General features: G+C 43.5%; 1 protein-coding gene and 1 long non-coding RNA gene across 4 annotated transcripts in view; one reads left to right on the plus strand and one right to left on the minus strand.

The window, feature by feature from the left end:
- Positions 1–11500, minus strand: part of LOC117314191 (uncharacterized) — a 94863-nt gene extending 83363 nt beyond the window's left edge. Inside the window, exons 1-2 of one of the 2 annotated variants that reach the window (XR_012324063.1) lie at positions 11388–11485; positions 849–1016 (exon numbers count right to left, since the gene is read on the minus strand). This is a non-coding gene — a long non-coding RNA (uncharacterized lncRNA). Of the gene's footprint in view, positions 1–848; positions 1017–11387 lie in introns of both variants that reach the window. The other variant, XR_004528884.2, reaches the window with a different exon arrangement.
- A 1074-nt stretch (positions 11501–12574) lies between these two features.
- E2F7 (E2F transcription factor 7) overlaps positions 12575–23825 on the plus strand; it is a 32699-nt gene continuing 21448 nt past the window's right edge. For both annotated transcript variants that reach the window (XM_004316065.4, XM_033866307.2), the window contains exons 1-4: positions 12575–12786; positions 13462–13545; positions 21099–21374; positions 22491–22659. In XM_004316065.4, coding sequence (XP_004316113.2) covers positions 13462–13545; positions 21099–21374; positions 22491–22659 — 529 coding nt within the window. In that variant the 5' untranslated portion in view covers positions 12575–12786. The remainder of the gene's footprint in view (positions 12787–13461; positions 13546–21098; positions 21375–22490; positions 22660–23825) is intronic.

The raw sequence follows: 23825 nt of genomic DNA on the forward strand, positions 1-23825 counted from the left end.
CGAGAGAAATACAATGTGAGCCATATACATAATTTTAAGTTTTCTAGTAGCCACACTAATATATATATTGTTACTTTGTGTAAAATATATATATATATATTATAGCTTTGTGTAGTGGCAGTACTGTAGCCAAGGGAGTTCATCCAAGATGTGATTATTGCTAGCAGAAATGGGTTAAATTCATTTCAATAATGCATTTTTGAACCCAATATCTCCAAAATATATTCCAGTATACATTCAATATAAAATATTCATGAACACTTTATATTCTTTTTTTCAAAATCTAGTTATGTGTTTTGCACTTACAGCATATTTCCAGTACTGATGGCCACTTTTCAAGTACTCAGTAGCCACAGGTGGTACCACATTGGACACTGCAGGTTTAGAATATGCTGGAGCCAAGATGAAAGGAGGTGGGTCCCTGAATCTCCATGTGGAAGACAGCCACCCACCAACAGGATATAATAATTTTTAGTGTTATATGAGAGAAAAATAAACTTCTTTTATGTTAATCTTCCAAAGTTTTGAGGTCCATTTGTTACAGAAACTGATTCCTTGAAGTGGTGTCTTAAAAAAAACCCAAAAAACTAAAATATAGAGCATTGACTTGGCAATCAGGTAGGAGATGGCACAAAATAGACATTAGAAGCTGGAAATCAGAGACCCATGTAATGTTAAACTATTACGTGGGCACACTTGTAAGACAAAACAAGTACCTAGTGATCCTGTAGCATTAGAATAAGTCGTTTGAAAGATCCAGAATGCCAAAAGACGCCGTATTAGTCTACTAGGGCTGCCATAATAAAATACACATACAGCAAATACACAGCAGAAGTTTATTTTCTCACAGTTTGGAGGCTGGAAGTCCAAGATCAAGGTGCCAGCAGGGTTGGTTTCTGGTTAGCCCTCTCTCCTGGGCTTTCAGATGGCTGCCTTCTTGCTGTGTCTTCATATGGCCTTTTTTCTGTGCATATGTACTCCTGGTGTCTCTTCCTCTTCTTATAAGGACACCAGTCCTATTGGATTAGCGTCCCACCATTATTACATTGTTTAACCTTAATTACCTCCGTAAAGGCCCTATCTCCAAAAACAGTCACATTGAAGGTTAGGGCTTCAACATATGAATTTGAGGGGGCAAAATTCTGTCCAAAAAAGGTGCTGAATGCTCCTCTCTGCACTGAACAAAGAGTTCAAGAAAGAAATGTGCTCAGGAAAGAACTGGCTAGCTTGCAAACAGAAATGGAACAGAATAAAGAAAATCTAGGAATTAAGGTGGGTTTGAGGCCTTGCAGGCTTAGAAAGTTGACTGCTTCTAGACACCAAGCAGTAGGAGATAAGACCTGAAGTGTTTTGAGCAGAAGCACCCATTAAGTTGCTTTCGTTAAGCAGAGGTGTGCAAAGCTGAAACACAGATCATGGGAACTTATTCTCTTCTCATCAAGCCTATTGCTTCAAGGGGCCTCCAGTAAGCCCCATTAAATTAAGGGAAGTATAGGGGCAAGAAAGGAAAGAAAGAGAGCAGGTGTAAGAATCACTTCTAGGAAAGAACTTGGGATATGATTACCGCACATGGAACTAACTAGAAATCAAGGGAATAATGTTTCTGAAGAATAGTGGTCTGGGCCTTACAAAGCCTGTGACTGTAAAACATCCTCCCAAGGACCTCAATATGTACCAGCAGGAAGCAGGCTGTAAAAACGGTGCGAGCTCCAAGGAGGTCATATTCCTTAATGCTCATCTTAGGTATCAGCAGAAAGGATAATGGACAAGAAGAACATCCCAGAGGCCAGAGTCAAGGACCACAGAGAAGAGTGAACAAGCAAGTTCCACCCACTGAGCAGGAGCATGGTCTAAGGAAGAATCTGCACCACGTCCCGGGCAGGGAGCCTTCACAGCACCTGCCCAGTCAGATTCCTCATTGTTATGGACCAGTTACCGCCAAGGATCTCCCAGTCTGCCCTTTCACAAACACAAGTTTCTGTTGTGGTTATCCTGTTCCTCGTCCATATTTTTTTTTTTTTTTCCCAATATGCGGGCCTCTCACTGTTGTGGCCTCTCCCTTTGCAGAGCACAGGCTCCAGACGCGCAGGCTCAGTGGCCATGGCTCACAGGCCCAGCTGCTCTGCGGCATGTGGGATCTACCCAGACCGGGGCATGAACCCGCGTCCCCTGCATCAGCAGGCGGACTCTCAACCACTGCACCACCAGGGAAGCCCGCACTTCGTTTTTGAATTCATAGGTCTCTGGACCAAAGGAACACATTACCCAGAGTGCCTGGACTTTGTCATGGATGAGGCACCTGGGTGGTACTTTGGGTTGTTTCCTTTAGGGAGGAGGTCACATAGATATTGGGTGGCCAGGAGGCAGTCTGTGACAGAAATGACTAGCTGCCCCAGGAGTCTTTACTCCCTGTTCACAGTGTTAAAGTTTTGCTAGGACATGCTACAGAGCCAGTGACTACGATCACAGCTCCCCCTTGAATCCAGCGTGGCCCTGTGACTAGTTGTTCTCTCAAGAGGATGTGAGTACAGGTGACGTATGCCATGTCCACTGTCTGATTTCCCTTCCACTAACAAGAAACAGAGGCCCTGGGGGCCTGGCCAAAGAGACTGCAGAGTCACAAAGAGAAGGAGCCTGGGTTGCCAAAGAGTTGCCACTTACAGGAAAGCCACCCGCTATCCAGGTACACCATTATCAGCTGTTATAGGAGTGAGAGGTACACTTCTGCTTTGTTAAACGCACTGTAAATTTAAGGTTTCTTTGCTACAGAAGCGAACAGCACCTGAATTAATGCTCCTGAAAAAAGTGAAGGAGAGAGGTAAGCAGCTCTCTGGACAAAGCGCATTCCAGGCAGAGGGAACAGTCAATACACAGCCCTCAGGCAACAGAGTAAGTGTGCCCAGGGATCAGCAAGGAGCAGAGTGTGGCCAAAGCCAAGCAAACAAGGGGAAAAGCTGAAGACGATAAGATCAGAGGTGTAAAAAGAGGTCAAATCCTTAAGACCTTGCTGGCCATTGTAAGGACTTTGGCTTTTACTTTGAATTAGTTGGGGAGCCATTGAAGTGTCTGGAGAATGAGGACATGACCTTTTCATTTGGACCACTGTAGCTGGTGCTTAGGGATAAATTACAGAGGGACAACAAATAGAGAGATCTGTTAAAACAATCCAAGGAGGAGGTGAAGGTGGCTTGGAATCAGGAGGTGATGGTGGAGGCAGGGAGCTGTGTTTGGATTCTGGGTATGTCTTTAAGGTAGTGCCAAAGGCTTCTTGTCGGAAATTCAGGCATAAATGCTATCTATGCTTCTGGTTGGCTCACGACAGACAACTATATATGCATCAAGAGCAGAAATTGGCTCCCAGCAGCTCATAAAGTACTTGGTGTCCTCAATAGTGAAAAGGGCTCTGCCAATGCATAACAGCATTATTGTTTCATTACAGGTATAAATAATTGATGTGTAGGAACTTCCCTGATGGCTCAGTGGTTAAGAATCCGCCTGCCAATGCAGGGGACACAGGTTCGAGCCCTGGTCCAGGAAGATCCCACATGCCACAGAGCCACTAAGCCCATGAGCCACAACTACTGAGCCTGTGCTCTAGAGCCTGCGTGCCACAACTATTGAGCCTGCGAGCTACAACTACTGAAGCCCGCGTGCCTAGAGCTCATGCTATGCAACAATAGAAGCCACCACAATGAGAAGCCCGCGCACCGCAACAAAGAGTAGCCCCCGCTCGCCACAACTAGAGAAAGCCCGTGCACAGCAACAAAGACCCAACGCAGCCAAAAATAAATAAAATAAAAAAATAAATTTATTAAAAAATAAATAATTGGGCTTCCCTGGTGGCGCAGTGGTTGAGAATCTGCCTGCTAATGTAGGGGACATGGGTTCGAGCCCTGGTCTGGGAAGATCCCACATGCCGTGGAGCAACTAGGCCCGTGAGCCACAACTACTGAGCCTGCGCGTCTGGAGCCTGTGCTCCGCAACAAGAGAGGACGCGATAGTGAGAGGCCAGTGCAACGTGATGAAGAGTGGCCCCCGCTTGCCACAATTAGAGAAAGCCCTTGCACAGAAAAGAAGACCCAACTCAGCAAAAATAAATAAATAAATTACTAAACTCCTACCCCCAACATCTTAAATAAATAAATAAATAATTGATGTGTAAAAAGTAAACAAAACTAACTGAAGGTCTTATGAATGCTTTCTGAGCTACCCAGCCCATAACAACTTTTCATTGAGATTTAATACTATTAAAATATATTCATCCTCAGTGCTGTCATTAATATTAACCATGAAACTGCCATTAGCCTGAGAGACAAGATTGCTTTGGATTCTTTCAAACAGTCAACTGTGATTGTTCTAAAACAAACAAAAATGGCAGGCTACCACTTTAAATAAGAAAACGATCAAGATGTCAGTTTTATAGCCATGAAAGTCAGTGAAGCTTGACTCACAGACTGCATGGAGGGTTAACCTCTCTTACTTCTAATTGCATATTTAACAAGAGAATTATTAGATAATGGTGAGAGCAAAATTAATTTCTTTCTATTGTACAAATTTTAATCCATCTCTTGCTTTTCCTTTTAAAATTTTAGTCCTATTGTTACAACATGTGGTATTCCTCTCTGGCAATACTGTCTGCTTTCCTCTCTTTATAATATGTTCTCAGTTATGCCTCAGCTGAGTTTGTAATTTTTAACTAGTTTAGAAGAGTCACTGAAAAAACATGGAATCCATTTACATAACTGTATTGTTCTCCAACTAGCAACTTTGCCTGGTTTAAGCTGACACTGACTAAGGTGGAAACTTCTTGAAATCTGTAATTGTTTTTTAAAAATCACAAGATTACAAAAGGTTTAGGAAAAGAGCAAACACAAAGTACCCTGAGGATACTCTAGCATCATGTCACTGTAATTGCAAACATCAATAAAATATTTAATCATGAGACAAGAAATCAGTAAAATGGAAAAACCAATTCCAGAGTAAATTTCAGCAAGCTTAAGAAAATAATAAAAGTGGCCACATGGGAACATAATTAAACAATAAGAAATCCAGTAAACTGGGTGCTGGAAACAGGAAGAAGTCTTTCTTGAGTCAAAAGGATAGGCAGAATTTAACATCATCAGCTAAAAGCATGTTGAAAACTGAAACAAAGAGGAATTAGACACATACGCACTCACAAAGGATATTAGACCAGTTTACTAAAGAGGTGTAAGGCCTAAGAGGGGAGAAATAAATGCAACAAAATATTGGACATTATTTGCAAAAAGCAAAACACATAAGGAATAAGAAAATATTCTCGGGACTTCACTGGCAGTCCAGTGGTTAAGACTTCACCTTCCAACGCCTGGGGTGTGGGTTCCATCCCTGGTCAGGAAGCTAAGATCCCACATGCCTTGGGGCCAAAAAACCAAAACATAAAACAGAAGCAGTATTGTAACAAATTCAATAAAGACTTTAAAAATGGTCCACATGAAAAGTAAAAAACCAAAAACAAAACCAAAAAAACTTAAAAAAAAATATTCTCACTTTACTTAAACTACATAAAGCATAAGACAAAATAAAGGAAACTATGCTGTCTTACAAATAAGGACTTACAACTTTAAAAAATAACATTAAACAAAAGAATGTTTCGGCACTCCTTTGCACAAAACACAATCACTTTTGATGGGGCTTTTATAACAGACAACATGTGGAGAGGAGAGAAAGAGAACTTAATTAAAGTAATTATGGCATCATTAAAATGTAGACCAAAAGACTATGTCCTAATTTGCAAGGGCTTACAGGTCCCCATGCTAGATGGTATCATTCTTTATAAGTGCAGCCAACTATAAGAACAAAAGTCTCTGTTGTACCAACATGGACATGGCAGTTTATTGGACAGGCATGCTGTATCTAGAGATTTTACCCACTGCAGATTTTATTCATATCTTAAATCTCTGACAAGAATAATAATCCAAGAATCCCAAACAATTCCATTAAGTTGGTCAAGCAAGCCTCCATTTTCTCACACTCCTTTCTGAATCTTTCTCCTTTTCTCAGGAGATTCTTTCTCGTCCTACCCCACTAGGAACATAGTCACCTCCATTCAAGCTTTCCTCCTGCCCCCAATCTTACCTGATTCCACTTCCATCTGCCCCACTCAACTATGCCTGCCCTGAGTTCTCTCTCCTTGTAGGTTCTATTGTCTACAGACACATTGATAAACTTATCTAAGTATAATGAGGACATTAATACACATCCAAGAATTGGCCCTCTTAGTTTGCAACTAGAGGAGGAGAGAGGAGCATTTGGGGAAATAATTCAACCAAAGAGACCAAAATTTGGTCCAATTACAATGTCCCAACCATGGGGGGGGGGGAGGAATTATGAGTATAACACAGTGCCTACTACCCAGATGTGGTCCACAGCCTGAATGCTTAGGAATAAGGATAATAAGTGAAAAACAACCACCAAGAGGGATTGTTCTCTGACTGCCTATTTCAGCATAGAAAGGAACTGACCTGATAAGACTTTGCTGGGGGCTGAGAGGAGGGTGCAGATGGGGGTCAAGGCCATCTCCCATACTCTCCGGCAGCAGCACCAGTGAAGATCCAGATCTGGCTTCACTTGATGGCGGCAGCAGCAGCAGCTGGCGCCCTTGACAGAGGACACAGTGGCATCACAGGACATCCCTGACTTTCGGAGTGACAACAGCTTCATCAGCAGGAGTAGCCAGGCTACATGGAGATATCTGATGTCATGCATCCCCAGTAGGGGTAGAAAGAAACCAACATATTGCAGTGGAGGCCTTGGGTATCAGGGAGGTTGAAGGGACTTGTTTCAGAGTATGTGTGACTGGGGGCGCCCAGAATTCACGGGAGAGGCAGGAGTGAGTCTCTGAACAAGGCTAGAAGGTCCAGTGTTTTATAGGAGGTATTACAAAGAAACAATGTTTTGTACTTTAAGGTTAACCCAATTTTTACCCCCAGGTGTGGTCTGAGGATAAATGTCTCAACATGCTACATGGATGATGTTGGTTAAGTGATTACTCTTTCCAGGAACAGTTTGCATTTTAAGAGGGACTTCTTGGAGACAATACCTTAACCTTTGTATATCAACACTTCCCCCAACTGTTTAGTGAAGTTGTGGGCTAATGTATCTCCATTTGGGCTCAATACTCTACTTGTCCAGTTTTTCCAAGGCTGAAGGCCCCTGCATACGATGAGATGGCTCTAGGTTAGGAAAAGATAATATTTGAAGTATTTAAAGTTAAGTTTCCAGTCCCTGAGCCCCTAACCCCAGACTCTTCTTTCCACTTCACAATGAAAACATTTTCATTTGGTCCTACAAAGCATTATAATGAAAAAATGCTATTAAAATAATGCTATTAGGAAGGTATAAAAAGTTACCTGCAGCCTTTAATTCTAACCTTAGAAAAATAGAGATGATAAATGTCAGTCTTCGGCCTGATGTTTTTTAACATTCTCATTATTAATGTACGTATGTACATAATGTAATACGATTAGTAGAGATGTGTCCAGTTTCACCAAATATGGAAATAAAAAAGTGACTTCAGCAAACATCTTACACATCCACACTATGTGATTAGACGCCAGCAGCAGTTTTAAGAGGATATCCTAAGTGTCCAATAAACACTTAGAATGACAGAAATGGAAGGTTCTTCAAAGGTCCTCCAAATCACACAAACCAGTTTAAAGAAAAAAACTGAGGCCTAGGTAGGCAGTACCTTTTGTTCCACGGCCAAGCTTGATCTAGAACCTATGTCTCTCCACTACTCAAAGTGAATTCCTTCCCTTCTAGATAAGGCTCTGGAGATTAACGGGATGCCTGTCCCCCATTTTAGCCAGAATCTCGGTTCCAGGGCAGCGGTCAATCTCCATTTTTACCCTCCAAACATTATGGTCTCTCCAAACAACCACGCCCAAACCTGCAGCATAAATGTTCCATCACGTAAAGCGGTGTCCCACTATACACTCTCCGTTATCACATTATTCCCGGAAACACCTAACCCAGCTCAAAATCCATCCTATCTGCTGTGGTCTGAAATGTTACAGCACAACCCACTCCCTGCATCCTTGCCTATAACATGCACACATAAGTACACACATGCAAACATGCACACAAAATATGCTATCTTTTCATTAAGTGAGGACGCAAATCACACAATCATTAAGGAAACTGACCTTGCTCAATAGTGCCCAGGATGACAAGGAGTCTGTAAAGATAAAGAATGAATTCCCTCTGTTCCCTATGGGACACATAACCACAGCTTAAGCAGCTCTCTTTGAACAGCTGGACATCTGGATGTCATTTGAGATGGGAGCCATAACTGCCCTTTGGTATTAATATCTTTTTTTTTTAATTGTTGCTAAGGCCATGAGGAGGAACCAATCATGAACTCATTCTCCTTCTGACATTGCTTACAGTCAGCCAAGAATAAATTTTCTGCCTTCTCTGAACCTGCAAGCAGTTAGAGAAGCAAATATATCACATTCTCAGACCCAGGAATAGCTGAAGACAAAGGCCATTTTAAATGGCAGCCCTCAGTTTAAGAAGAACCGTTAAACCGATCCAGTCAGAGACCTCAGAACTGCCAGGATGTGAAGTCAAGGTCCTTCTGTTATCCATGTGGTGAAAAATCAGTTTCTAATTCCCTTCTGTGACTGAATTCTTGCGAACAGATGTTACACCAAGATGACTGTGCTTGCAGTGTAGAAAGAAAGGAAAATATCAGAGGAAGCTGATACATTAACTGGACAACTCAGGCTAAATGACATGGATCATATTTCACTACATTTATTCTTTCTGTAAAGTGTGATAAATCTTGAGATTCAGAACCCCAAAAGGGCAAAAGACTATGTCCAAGTTTGAGAAGGCATGCAGTACGTCTTGTATACAGAGGAATGTCAGTCATCATCTGTGTATATTCTGATCACAGCCCTTGCTGTTCATTCTTCTGTTAACCTCCACCTGCCCATCAGATTTCTCATTTACAACCTCATCTCCTTCCGAAAACCAGTGATGACATGGCCATAAACCAGGAAGATCCAGCCCTTTGAAACGTCTGCACCTATTCCAGAGAGCAATACACCTGCCCAACTCTTCCTGTCCTCACTGATGGGACCTGAGGATCCATTTCTGAAACCACTGAGTCAGAGGCATCCAAAGGAGTCGATGCATAACCATACAATTAGCATGTGCAAAGGAACAAGACACTAGGAATTGAAAAAAAACTTAATACCCAAGTCCAATTCCAGATCGACTCCGTTAGAAATCTCTGAGTGTGCAGTTCAGGCATAGAAATTTTAAAAAAATCTCTCCAGGTGATTTTAAAGCACGGACAGGATTGAGAACCACGGGCTTAGCACAATACAGAACCCTGGGGACTGTGGCCACGTAGGTAATATTATACTGTTCCAAAGTCAATGATCTTTCAGGCAAAGATTATCGAGGTAGTACTGTAAAATACTTCAAATAGCATGAAACGTGGTGTGGCAATTTTAAAATATGGCCCCAAATTCTTTGTCACTTCTCCCATTGAGAAGTAGGGTATATGTCCTCACCTCTTAAATATGAATGGATCTTTGACTGCTTCGTTTTAAAAAGTACAGAAGAATTGATGCTATCTTAGTTCTGAGGTTACATCACAAAAGTGCGCAAAGTAAAATTTCCACTTTGTGGGCTAGGAGACTCTTTTTGGAGCCCTGAGACACCATGTATGTCCAACCAACTTGAATCACCACGCTGTGAGGAAAATCAAGTCGCGTGAAGAAGGCACATTTTCTCGATGTCTGACCTGAGCTCCCAGCCACCATCAGCTTCAACTGAGAAACTGACAGATTATTTACAAATTCTGGGACTTGAAAACATCAGTATAAATAAGTGGTACAATATAAATGGAGTACTGTCTCTGAATTTGCCCAACAAACATGCATTTTCTAGTGTTTGTTTTGTTTTGTTTTTTTTGCAGTACGCAGGCCTCTCACTGCTGTGGCCTCTCCCGTTGCGGAGCACAGGCTCCGGACGCGCAGGCTCAGCGGCCATGGCTCACGGGCCCAGCCGCTCCGCGGCATGTGGGCTCCTCCCAGACCGGGGCACGAACCCGTGTCCCCTGCATCGACAGGCGGACTCTCAACCACTGCGCCACCAGGGAAGCCCACATTTTCCAGTTTTCCTCCAAATCTAAGATCACTCTTGCTTTAAGCAATCAATGAAATTACAAGTGTTTGAGGCTCCATATTGTTTTTCGTGTTTTGAATAGATAGAGGCTACATTTTAATTGAAATAGATGGAAAAAATACTCTGAAAATGCTAGGAAAAGGTCTGTAACATAAAACTGCCTAACTTCAAAGAAACAACCAATATTATTTTGAAATATTAGAGAAATGAATGGACTTTAATCATTGAAATGGTGATCTAGAAGGCTGAATGGGGGTCCCCAAAAAAGGCACATCCATGTCCTAATCCCTGGAACCGGTGAATGTTACCTTATTTGGAAAGGTCTTTACAGACGTAATTAAGGCTCTTGAGATGAGATCATTCTAGGTTGTATAGATGGGACCTAGATCCAATGACAGGTATCCTTTCAAGTGGCACAGAGGAGAGATTTAAGATCCACCAAGAGGAGGCAATGTGACCACCAAGGCAGAGATCTGAGTGAGACAGCCATACATTCGTCAGGACTGCTTACAGCCACCAGAAGCTGGAGGAGACGAGGAAAAGATTCTCTTCCAGCGCACCAGAGGGAGTGTGGCCCTGCCAACATCTTGATTTCAGACTTCTGGCCTCCAGAATTGTGAGAGAATAAATTTCTGGCTTACCAACCAGTCTGTGGTAATTAGTTACAATAGCCACAGGAAATCAATACAGTTGGGAAAAAAAAATCTTCATCTAATTTTCTGCTTCTACACAAGTGCAAAATTTAATAAATTGCAATTTTATTCTTTATAGTTGTCTCCTTATGCTTCTACTTACAAGACAGATTTCAGCTTAAAATATCATTTCTATTATAAAAGTGTCAAATTTTTATAACTATTGTTATTTTTCTTTAAGTTTAATATTTCCCATGCTTTTTTGGGGGGGCTTTTTAATGTATGATCTAGCAGTGATTTTTAGGCTGTATTTATCAGCAACCTAAATAGAGTACAAAGTGAAGCACTTGACTGAGCATTCTGAATTGTGCAGAAAGTTTGTTTAAGTACGTTTATATGTTTAATATATAAATTCGGGAGGTGAGGGGTGGAAAGTGAAGCACTTGGTACAGAAAGGATAATAAGGAGAATGATATCCTTGCTAGAAAGGATACAGTTTGTAGGGAAATGTCTGCAGACATGCTTTAAAGAAGGCTGGCAAATTCCAATAGTGGAACATCCTACAAAAGAACTTACCAGTCAGTACTCCTCAACATTGTCGAGGTCATCAAAAATGAGGAAAGTATGAGAAATTGTCACAGCCAAGAGGAGCCTATGGAGACATGAAGACTAAATGTAATGCTGTATCCTGGAACAGAAAAAAGGACATTGGATAAAAATTACGGAAATCTGAATAATGACTTTCGTTAAGAATAATATAGCAATATCGGTTCATTTAACAAACGCACTACACAGTAAAGATGTTCATGAATAGGTGAAACTGGGTGCCAGATATGCGGGAACTCCCTGTGCTATCGTCTCAATTTTTCTGTAAATTTAAAGCTGTTCTTAATGTCTATTAACACACACACACACACACAGACGGCTGTCTCTATCAACATTCCTATTTTAAGTAAGAAACTAAGGTTGAGGGAAGTGAAACATTTCATACAAATCAGCAATGTTGAGGAAATTTTCTCGACTTTCCCAGAATGCTAGTCCATACTGCAGAGAGTTATTTAATAAGGCTAATTATTGGCGATGATCTGAAAAGGTAACAACACCAATAAACTTTTCTGGACTTGCAAAGAAAAAACAGCTGGTTCTGCTGGCAGTCGAGTTTCCACAGCTAACTGGCGTGCCATCTGCTCGCAGCATAGAGTGGTAACCATGGTTCACGTGTCACACCAGCGTTCGTGTTAAGAAGTTTGCCCCAACAAGCCTGGACAACTTCGCTTCCGCGCAGGTTGCTGGGGGGAGGGGTGGCGGCGGCAGCATCCAGAGCATGTATATCGTTTTTCCACACTCCATCTGCTCTCCCCTCCTCAGGCTGTGCCCGCGGTCTCCCCGCGCCGCAAGCCGCTGGACGGGCGGGTCTTTTACGCATAACAAAAGAGTCCTCCTCCTCCTCCTCCCGCCGCCCCGCGCCGCCCCCACCTTGGCTTCCCGCGGCCGCCCGGGCCCGCGTACCCGGCAAGAATTGGCTCCCGGGCCCGAGGTTTCCAGGTACCCGGAAGGGGGAGGGGGCGAGGCGGCAACAATTGGGCGGGTGAGGTCGAAACGCGCGCCCAGGAGCGCCAAGACTCCGAGGGGCGGCGAGCCCGGGCCGTGCCGCCGCGCGATTGGCCGGCGCAGCCTCGCCGGCCGCCGCTGATTGGTGGATTCTCAAATTCGGTCTCAAGGCGCCAGAGGAGGTGTTTTAGCGGGGACTGCGATCCGGAGCTAGAGTCGCGCTCGGCGTGTCGGAGCGCTGGCGCTGCCCGGACGCCGCGGGGTCCCCGCTAGCGCAGGGCACTCGGAGCGGGGAACTGCGCGCCTCGCTTTCCCCGCCCGATGTCGCCGCCCGGCTGCTGATCGACTCGCCCAGCTGATCCCGCGCTGCTGTGGGGTCGTGGAGGTCCCGGTAGAGGCAGGAAGGCTCCTTCGCAAAGGGGGAGTAAGTAGCGTGCGGCCCCGGCGCTGGCGGGGAGGCGGGAATTGGGGCGAAAGGGGACCCTCCCGCCCCGGCTGCCAGCCTGCCACCCTTCCCCTCCCCGGCTGCCGCAGGACCAGGCGTGCGAGGGGTGTCTGGGCTCCAGCTCTCCCTCCGGCCGGGCAGTAGGGAACTTGCCCTTCCTCACGATCTGGGGGTTTCATTGGAAAAGTTTATATTTGGGGTCTGCTCGGAGGCCTGGGAAAGAGCTGCGCTGAGCGCTGAGTGGGTTTGGTCTAGCGATCAGGTTTCCTTCCCCCCTGATTCAAAACCCCTCAAAGCCGAATTCCTCCCCGTTCTTTGCGCCAAAATTAACTGACCTAGGAGACCCTGTGCTTTCTGACAGATTTGCCCTACACTCTCCTGACTTGAAACTTAATTTTGTCCTGTTGCTTTTCATTAAAAAGTATTATTTTTATCGGGGTTTTTTTCTTCCCAATTTCAGTAATTACTAAGCACACTTAAGTGTTTGTGCTCGTTCGTGTGCGTTTCGGAGAGTTGGAGTGGCCACAATCCTGAAAATTCCCAGGATGAGTTTAGGGAGCGGAAGTTCATGTTCATGAGCAAGTAATAGATATTTTTGTTGAAGGAAAGAGTATCCAATTTAAAGTCATTTTCTAATGTAACTGTGCATTACAGATGGAGGTAAATTGTTTAACACTAAAAGACCTGATCAACCCCAGACTAGATTTTGCAATTGAAGATGGGGAAAATGCCCAAAAGGTAAGTGAACTTAAATACCTTAAGTTCTATCATATTTACGATGGTGATGTCTAATTCAATTCAAGATTCCAAAATGCCACTTGTATTTGTCTTAAAAACATAATAATCTTGATGAACATTTTAGGACTATGCTTTTCTTTTTTTTTCTTTTTTTTTTTTAATGGAGGAGGCATCCAACCATTATTGTTGAATTTCTCAGTCATTGTGCAGTGGTTAGATGTAATGTTGAAACTGACTTATATGAATCAAAGATATGCTAGACACTGCAATCAAAGGTTTGTAATAACTGTAGTTACCAAGAGTAGAATTAGCTAATGCTGGGCAGGAATATTAAGCCTCAGTTCCCAGGAAAATAGACTGTTTCACTCTAAATGCTAGATTATTAAAGTGCAGTGAAATGTTCTTCATCCTGATGGACCAGCTCCTAGAGGTGGTTCCATTCTCCCAAGAACATGACCAGTGTCTCCCATATAGGGAGATAAAGTGACTGAGCTCACCAAGGACTCTTTGAATATTTTACAGTGTTACTTCTGGTTTTGCACTGAGCTTTCCCTTGTGGTTTTTGCATGACTTGTGATCTGTAAGACAATAGTAGCATCTTCAAGAAACATTACAAAGTGAACCGGCCATAGCAATGTCTAAACAGGACCCATGTCAGCACCAATGCCCTCACCAGCCGGTGCCCTACCGAAAAGGTGTAATAGCTTGTTAGTAGCGAACACCTAAGCATTTTTGGGCAGAGGCAAGTAGATATGACAAACCTGGGTTTACAAACTTTAAATATCAATCTGAGCATAGCAACTTCCATAGGCATTGAACTTCTCTGGTTCCTGGGCTTAATTTTAGGCTTAGCACCCACAATGAAATTGCCTGGTTGCAAAGCACCTGTTATATGGGCCTTTGAAGAATACTTGACAACCGTTAATTTTGGGTAGGTGTGAAACTGTATGCTTTTTCATGTAGGGTTTTTTTTCCCTCTACCATTTGGTTTATTTTTGTTAGGAAAAGAAGTATACCAAAACATTATTCTTTTAAAGAGCATTTTTAAAGAATTCGCTATGCCATCTGAGAGTGGCAATGCCCAGACTTTAAAGTATATATTCAGAGTTTTGGCTTTGGGAGTTTCAGAGCAAAACTTTTTGTTTTCCTTTGTAATTTGAATGGGACAGCCTTGAAAGAATGTGTATACTTTTATATAAAGTCAAAGTGTCCACCTCTTTCCTTCTGGGTCAATGACTTTTTATCGTGCCTTCAACAAGGTTACTTCTCCTACTCTAGTTAGCCCAGTAAGTGCTGTGCCCAGCTGAGCTTTCATATTTTAGTGGGTGTAGAGAAAACCTCAAATGACGCCATAGAGGTTTGGGAAAGTGGTTAAAATGTTTGAAATAGAATACACGAGCAGGGCTTATTTCACCTGTCAAAGAGACGGCAAAGGAAGAGAACAGAGCGCTCCTGCGAGATGCTAGGCTGGGCTTTTGTCTCTTTTTTCACAGTGCTGTGAAGTAAAGGAAGGAGGATTTCTAGGGCTGCCGAGAACGTGGGATTCGGAGTCAGAGAGATCTGGGTGTGATTTCCTGCTTTACCATTTGTTAGCTTCATAACCTCAAATAAATATATTTATTCAGTCTTTGAACAAATATTTATGTTTCAGGGGCTGGGGGTATAGCGGTTTAATAAGTCTCCTAGCTTCCCTAAGCCTATTTTTTTCTTCCATAAATTGAAATTAATAAGTAGCCTCTCCTCTTTGGGTGTCTGTAAAGCACCCAGCAACCCATACTGTTCACACCTTACTCTTTTTTTTTTTTTTTTTTTTTGCGGTACGTGGGCCTCTCACTGTTGTGGCCTCTCCCGTTGCGGAGCACAGGCTCCGGACGCGCAGGCTCAGCGGCCATGGCTCACAGGCCCAGCCGCTCCACGGCATGTGGGATCCTCCCGGACCGGGGCATGAACCTGTGTCCCCTGCATCGGCAGGTGGACTCTCAACCACTACGCCACCAGGGAAGCCCCACACCTTACTCATTTGAACTGACAGCCCAAAGATGAATATGATGCAGGCCTGGCCCTCGGTTACCTGAGACACTTTCAGGGACTGAGATGTAAAACTCACCAACTAGACTGTGATTTGGTAAGAGCTATAGGAGTGGGAACCAAGTGCCCCAGCAGAACAGAAGATTAAGAAAGAAATTCATGGGGAGTCTAGGGCAAGTTGGAAAGCTTCACAGAGGTAATATCTGGGCTGAGGACTTCAACTATAAGGAAACAAGAAGGAGTAAGACGGTCATTATAGGCAGACTCTATATGAGTATATGTGCTGTGGACATTCAAGAAATGTTCAAAGTTTCCAGAGTGGCCAGAAGCTAGTGGTACTTCTTGAAACCCTCTGGTGGGTGCCTGGAACAGTATCCTATGGGTCAGTCGGCATTTAGAGGACTTATCTTTCTTGACTGTCTGATCTTCATTGCTCAAGGTCTACAGGTAGGCATCCATCTTCTTACCACTCACGGAGAAACTTTTCTTTAAAACATAGAGGAGTTTTCAACGCCATTACCCCATCTTACTGTGCGCAAGTTGTGAGATTATAAGCAAGACTCTCCTCTTCAGTTGTCTACAGTGCATTTAGGAATGACAAAAGTAGAAAAAGGATGCTTTGGAATGAAGCGGTGGACAACAAGGATTGAGCTGTTGGGAGGGCTTTGTGAAGGAGATAACACTTGAGCTAGGGCTTGAAGGGATGAGTGCTAAGACTTAGGCAAGTAGAGAGGAAGGAAACTAGTAAAGAAGTAAATCAGCATGGTAAATTTGGGGACACGCCTAGACTTAGTGGGCATGGGTTTTCTTTGAAGGTCATTCATCTTTTGGGAGTGGTTAAAAAAGAAGGTGAGTTCAACTTGAAGCATGTATTTGTACCCGTGTGATTACAGGTAAATAAATATGTACAAGAGGCAGTTGGTTGCCTGATCTGGGAATTCACGGAAAGTCCTAGCCAGTTACAAACTTGGGAATTAACAACATACAGGTTGGTTTTAAAGCCTTGTACATGAGTGGGTGAGCTGCCCCGGAGAGAGCAAACAGGGAGGTGTGGAGGGCTGAGTTTCTAAGAGGGGAAAAAGAGGAGCCAGTGAAGGAGGCTGAGAAGGAACAGTCAGAAGAGAACCAAGAGAGAAAACAGTGGTAGCTCAGAAGGACTGAGAGTTTTATAAAGCAAATAGTCAACAGTCTTAACCGTTGCAGTGAGGTCAAGTGCAATATTTTGCCATTGACTTGTCAACTGACAGATGACCGAAGTGAGAGCAGTGGATCAGAGCAGACTGGTGGTTTGAGGAACCCCCTGGGAGACAGGCAGGGGAAAGCCCTCCGTGTGGATTACTAATTCTGGAATGTGTGCTCTGAAGGGAAGGAGAGTTGTTAGTCAATAGCTAGAAGGAGACGCCTCCTGACATGCCTGTCATATTTGCAATGAGTCTTAAACAGCAGGTCGGGTTTCAGTGGGCAAAGCTTAGCCCATGGCTTTAGAGTCAACGTGATGGTGTGCTCAACGGCTCAGATGTGATAAAATTTGGGGCAGGTTTGAAGAAGAACGATGGACTGTTTGGACAAAATGTGGGACGTGCATGAGATGGGACCGGAAAAGAGGTTGGCAAAATGTCACCAAGGGCCTTGAACAGGCTGATGTCTATGTACTATTTGAGGTAACATGATCAAAGCTGTATCTGAGACAGAAGCAAGACTAGAACCGAGATCTTCTAATTACCAGGTCCTTTCCATGTCAGCTTACAGCTCAGTCATAATCCTGGTATAATAAATAATAATGATGATGATGGTGATGAACATTTGCACAGCACTTCACAGACTACAAACTGCTTTCACTCTCATTATCTGATCTAATCCTCACAGCAACTGCATGGCAGGTAAGCCAAGGTGCATCACCTCCATTTGCACATGAGAACTGGAGAACCCGTTTCCTGGGGACTGTCTCCAGGCCCTCTCTAATTGAAGAGGTGATTTCCAGGGTGTTGCAGCTTGACTTCCTGGCAAGCAGATCTGACGTGGAGATTAGTGTGCAGGTGGTTTATTAGGGAGTGCCCTGGGGATGGGAGCCCATTTAAGGGAAGGGAAGGCAGCAGAATTAGACAGAGGGAGAAGCAGAGCTGCAGAACAGTCTCAGTGGAAGTTGGGTTTACCCCATAGGGAGTTCTGGGACGACCCCTCGGAGGAGTCCTGAGTCGGGGTAAGGGGACCAAGCTGTTACATGTCAATGCTGCCTCTCCCAGCCACTGAGGACAGTACCGGTCTCTCGGGAAGGCGTGTGATCCCGGATGAGTCAGCCCTCTTCAGCCAAAGCGTGAAGAAGCTTACTATTGACATTACTCCAGCAGCTGGGGAAATGAGTCATTCATTCCAGAAGTGAGCCAGGTGCATCCCAGTGTCCACCACATGGCTGGGTAGCCTTGCTGGAAAGCCTTGGAGATATATAATTTGGTCTGAACCCCTTATTTCAAAGATCTGGAAACTTGGGCCCAGACAAAATGAACAATTTGTGCAGTATCAGAAAGATATAGAGTGGAGTCAAAAACCGCTCTATTTCTGAATTCTCATTCCAATCCCCTTTCCTTTGCCTTCTACAGTGTCAGGATTGCAGGATAGACAGACGGATGGATCAGGATGTGATTAGATTGCAGCTGACTTTCTGCCCACCTGAAACCTCAGAAAACAATTTGCTTGGCATTTTTTTCTGTTGAGTAGAGGTGTGATAACGATCGTAACCTACCATGTGACATAACTCCCCTTCTACTTTAAGTATTACTTAAACTGTAGTGAAAATATGTCAAAGTGCTGGAGGAAATAATTCACCTGAATTGCTCCTTGGTAGGGAAAAAGTAGGAGCTCAGTGTTCCTGGGAGGACAGGTACCATGAGGGCTGTGGAGAAGAAGGATGAATCTCTGCACCTCAACAAGCCTGGGACACGCCCTCCACCGTTGGGATACCTTCTGAAATAACTAGATAATCAAGGCCCTGTGTTCCTTGAGCACATGCGAAGGGGAAGGCATTGTGCCAAAAACTGTGAGGAATGGGATGTGTGGAACTAGCTCCCTGACCTCCAGAAGTGCACAGTCTCGTCAATGAGACAAGACACATGCCCAGGGAGTTAAATAGCAGTACACTGTGCTATGTTATATTAGCTCTGAGGGCCAGGATGGATGGTAATAAAGAACAGGAAGTGGAGCGGGGGGAGAGAGAATAGCTAGGTTTTATTGAGTGATCACTATATACCAGGAACTATTCTCATAACTCTGGAGATCAGTGTTTTTATGAACTTCATTTTCAGTTGAGAGAATTAAAGTGAGAAGGGAATTGCCTGCTCTCACCCTGCTGATAAGTAGCAGAGGCCGGTAAGCTGGCCCTACCAGCCCACATGCAGAGCTGCTTCCCATGCTGCCTCTCCACAGAGGCTAGTGGGGCCCCGTGGCCTGCTGGATACCTTTTGCTGGAGCTGCGAAAAAGATAACTTCCTCCCAGTTCACACCCAGGACAAGCTTACTTCTAGATGCAGAATTTTGGAAACTTCTGCTGTCAGCTATTTCTTGCCTTACCAATGACTTTTATACTGACTGAGGTTGTATGTGACCTTGGGCAAGGCACCCTCTGTGTGCCTCAGTTTCTTCATCTGTAGGCTAGAAAAATACTACTACCTCGGTTACAGGATTGGATGAGGAGTTAATAGGTGTAAAGTGCATGAAACAGGTATCATGTGTAGCACATAATATGCACTCGGTACTTTCCCTTGAGAGTTCCCTGTAGAAGACTTCATCAGAATTGTATACTAGTAGGGATTTGTTAAGAGATTTGAATAGATGCACTGCCTCAGGCTGGATGCTTACTGCGGCAGTGGTGTGAGAAATCGTCACCCCCATCTCCACCCCTTTCCTGCTACCCTAGGACAGAACCTCACCATGGCTAGCTGGCAGCTTCTGCTGATCCAGAAAACAAGAGTTGGCCTGCTACCGCAAACTCCAGTTTCTCCCAATTTTTTAAAATTTATTTTATTTATTTATTTTTGGCTGCGTTGGGTCTTCGTTGCTGCGCGCGGGCTTTCTCTAGTTGCGGCGAGCAGGGGCTACTCTTCGTTGTGGTGTGCGGGCTTCCCATTTCAGTGGCTTCTCTTGTTGTGGAGCACAGGCTCTAGGCGCGCAGGCTTCAGTAGTTGTGGCTCGCAGGCTCTAGAGTGAAGGCTCAGTAGTTGTGGCACACGGGCTTAGTTGCTTCGCAGCATGTGGGCTCTTCCCGGACCAGGGCTCGAACCTGTGTCCCCTGCATTGGCAGGCGGATTCTTAACCACTGCGCCACCAGGGAAGTCCATCCCAAACAATTCTTTTTCCTTCTTCCTATGTTGCTCGTTTATAGGAAAACACTTTTTTTTAAACCACTGTTCAGCCAAAATCCAAGCATGCAATAATCTATAGAGTGATATTGTGTGCAGGAAAGGGAGTGACAGATATGTAATTCATCCACCTTCCTAATTACGTAAAGGCACTATTACCTGGAGGTGAGTTCAACTATGGGAAGAGCAGAATCTTTCTGGGTTTGAATGGCAAAAACTTATTTTAGGGGAAAGAAATTTGTTTCGGTAATTTAGTAATTCCAAACGCGAGTTGTGTGTACTTAGTCCTTTTTCTTAATGGATTAATGAACCCATCATTAATCTTTTCTTTTAATTATCTAAGATAGTCTACTCAAAGAGTCTGGGGGAAGGTGCTAGGCCACAAACTATTATCAAGCTGCAACACATCACGAACAGAACTTGAGAGTTCAGCACTTAGAAACCTCTACAGTCATTCAGTCGATCTGGCCCCTGTGACCTCTAAACCTGTGCTCAGTGGTCGCTTCTTGTCGAACAAGCTGTAGGTCAAGTTGAGTGGCAAACTCAAGAGGAGAGTCACATGTGATGGGAGTTGCATATGAGTCCTATGAAGTAAGACCGTGTATCAGTCTCCGGGAGTTTCCAGTCTGTGAAAAACCCTGGTCCTTCACCAGGGGTAGTTTGAGAAGCACTGCTCTGGGGGAGTGACATTAGATAGCTGGGTGGTTTGAAATGTGGCATTTTGTTGGATGCCCTTCCATTCATCTGTCCTGGTAATTGCTCTATTAGCACTGGTGAACATTGAACAAAAGCATAATTGCTCTTCACTAGTTAGTGCAAACTCGTAAATAGTGTTTAAAAAAATATGTCACTTAGAAGCAATATGGGCTCAACCCACATTTGCTCTTATTATCGTCCCCGCCTATTACAAGCATTCACCGCGACGCATAACACTCATGACTTCTTTCACAGAGGTGCCGTGAAAACCATGCTTAAAGGGAGTAGCAGCCACTCTTCGGTTCCCATGATCCTTCTGTTTATTTTCATTAGTCCTACCTATCCTGATACTTTTCAGCCCTGAACGTATAGGTCTGTTTGTATTTTCATGACTTAGTGAATAATGGGAATAAAGTGTACTGTTAGCTGATACCTGCCCTTTCTCATTTTCGCTAAAAGGTCTCTTTTTTAAAATAGGAAAATATATTTGTTGATCGCTCAAGGATGGCCCCAAAGACGCCAATAAAAAATGAACCAATTGACTTATCGAAACAAAAAATCTTCACTCCAGAAAGAAATCCCATCACTCCAGTTAAGCTTGTCGACAGACAGCAAGCAGAACCATGGACACCCACCGCTAACCTGAAGATGCTCATTAGTGCTGCCAGCCCAGACATAAGAGACCGAGAGAAGAAAAAAGGACTGTTCAGGCCCATTGAGAACAAGGACGATGCATTTACAGACTGTCTGCAGGTAAACAGGCTGTGCTCCTAAGACCTTTCATAGAATTTTAAAATGTTTACCTGATCATTAAAAAGTCACAGAATTCTCAGTTTTTCGGTTACTATTGAGTCAAAAGCAGTACTCCACTTAATCTTTTTATTTATTTACAGCTGAAGTGGAACTCTTATTCTATATCTCATTTTTCATAATGAATGCTTTCTTTTCTTCTGTATGATACTGTCTTCACTAGTACACATTTTTAAATGATAATTTTTTTAAGCAATGATATTTAATAATTTTGATCTAATGAAGAAATTTGGATTTTTTTTAATGCTGCCATGAATTATAATTTTTGCTTTGATTTTAAGGGTAATATTAATCTAAATGTTTTTGACTTGGGGAATTTTATCATTCTCATGTATGTTCAGTTCGTTGGTTTGGGGCTTTAAAGTTAAATCATCTTTAAATTACCTGTCCTGTAGGGAACCAGAGCTACTGAATAAGCAGCATATCTATACTTTAAAAAAAAGTTTTTCTTGGGGCTTGAACTGAGCCTTTTTCAAATGTGAGTTGATAAGACAAGGACACTAGTTTAATGTACTTACAATAAGGAAGAATAAGATTTAGCTCCCCCTGTTCAGTTCCATCAACCCTTGGTAAATTGTGAAAAATAAAGAGTCTGGTGACACACTGCAGGCAAGTACATCTCAAATTTTCACGTTAATAGGAATTACACAGGATCTTAGGAAGAGACGGATTCTGATACATCAGGTCTGAGGTGAGGCCTGAGGTTTTATACCTCTTAACATGCTCCTGGTGACGCTGATCTCAGTCTAACAAGCACGCTAGTAGCAAGGGTGTAGCAACCTATAAATCAAGGCTGTAGCAACCTATAAATGACTGCATTGTTCATTTTTTATTTTAAACAGTAGACTCAGCCTCAAATCACAAAGGAGGAAAAGTTCAGTTCAGAGAAAGCAATAGGTAAAATGTTAAGAAAATTAGATTAGGAAATGCATTTTAACCAGAATCTAGGATGGTATGGATTTAGATGTTCCCCTCCACTCGCCAATACCACCCATTGCAATTTCTCTGTTCAGATGTTAACTGTGACATTTTCCCCCTCCCTCTGTCTGCCCTCTGTAGCTTGATGTTGTTGGGGACAGTGCTGTGGACGAATTTGAAAAGCAAAGGCCAAGCAGAAAACAGAAAAGTTTAGGACTCCTGTGCCAGAAGTTTCTAGCTCGCTATCCAAGTTATCCACTGTCAACTGAGAAAACTACCATCTCCCTAGATGAAGTTGCTGTCAGTCTCGGTATGTATTGTGGGATCACCTGGAGGCCTGTCTCCGGTTACGGTGAGACGTTGATTCCTCGGGCAAGCCAAAGGCTTCAGATCACCTCCTTTACTAAGTAAAGAGTTGACCCTCAAAAGAGTGAGGACAGGGGCTTCCCTGGTAGCGCAGTGGTTGAGAGTCCGCCTGCCGATGCAGGGGGCACGGGTTCGTGCCCCGGTCCGGGAAGATCCCACATGCCGCGGAGCGGCTGGGCCCGTGAGCCATGGCCGCTGAGCCTGCGCGTCCGGAGCCTGTGCTCCGCAACGGGAGAGGCCACAGCAGTGAGAGGCCCGCGTACCGCAAAGAAAAAAAAAAAAAAGAGTGAGGACAGAGGAGCAGGTAGAGCTTTTCTTCTGTCATCATCATTATGCATAGAATTCCAGGGAGCCTTTTAGGCCTGAGGGTCAAACAAATATTTGGTTTTTTTAAGCTTAAAAAATATGTTTACAGAAAACTCACATTACAAATTAATATCTAATATCTTAATCCCATGTTATTTCAGACAAACTCAAAAGATATTTAGAAATATCCTTCTGTTTATTTTTTAAAATGCTTCAAAGAGTTCAGAACTGGTGTTATTTTTGTTATAAAGCACGATTTGAAAGCAAGAGCACTATGTTTGAAGCCCTATACTGTGACCTTCACAGCAAGTCTGCCCAACTAGTAAAAGCACATCTGGATATAACTCAAACAGCTAAGCCTTATAACAAAGAGGAATACATGCGTTCGCACGGCGTGGGTGTGTGTAATGTGCAGTGGTGTCTGGACTATAAATATGCCGACTGCCGATTCAGAATAGAGACTCCTAGTGGACGTGGATTGCTGTTGGTTTCAGAATGAACATACTGTTGACAATAAATAAGTAGAAATCACATGATTTGAAGATGTCAGAGTGTCCCCTTAAAAGATTAGGAGGGTTTACATACAGGGGAAAGAAAGGCTCGAAGAAATCAGCCCAGTAGGCTTTATGATAGAGTATATTTTTAGTTTGTTTATTAGTTCTATATCTTCCCGTAGCCCAAAGAATGTGACCCAGTAGATGGTTATCACTCTGAATTATTCAAACTGATGGCTAAAAAGATTTTATTTGCTGGAAATTGAGGTAATGAGGAACCAGTGTGTTGTGATGGGAAGACCATGGGCTG

The sequence above is a fragment of the Tursiops truncatus genome, chromosome 11 (assembly GCF_011762595.2).
Source record: "Tursiops truncatus isolate mTurTru1 chromosome 11, mTurTru1.mat.Y, whole genome shotgun sequence".
NCBI lineage: Eukaryota > Metazoa > Chordata > Mammalia > Artiodactyla > Delphinidae > Tursiops > Tursiops truncatus.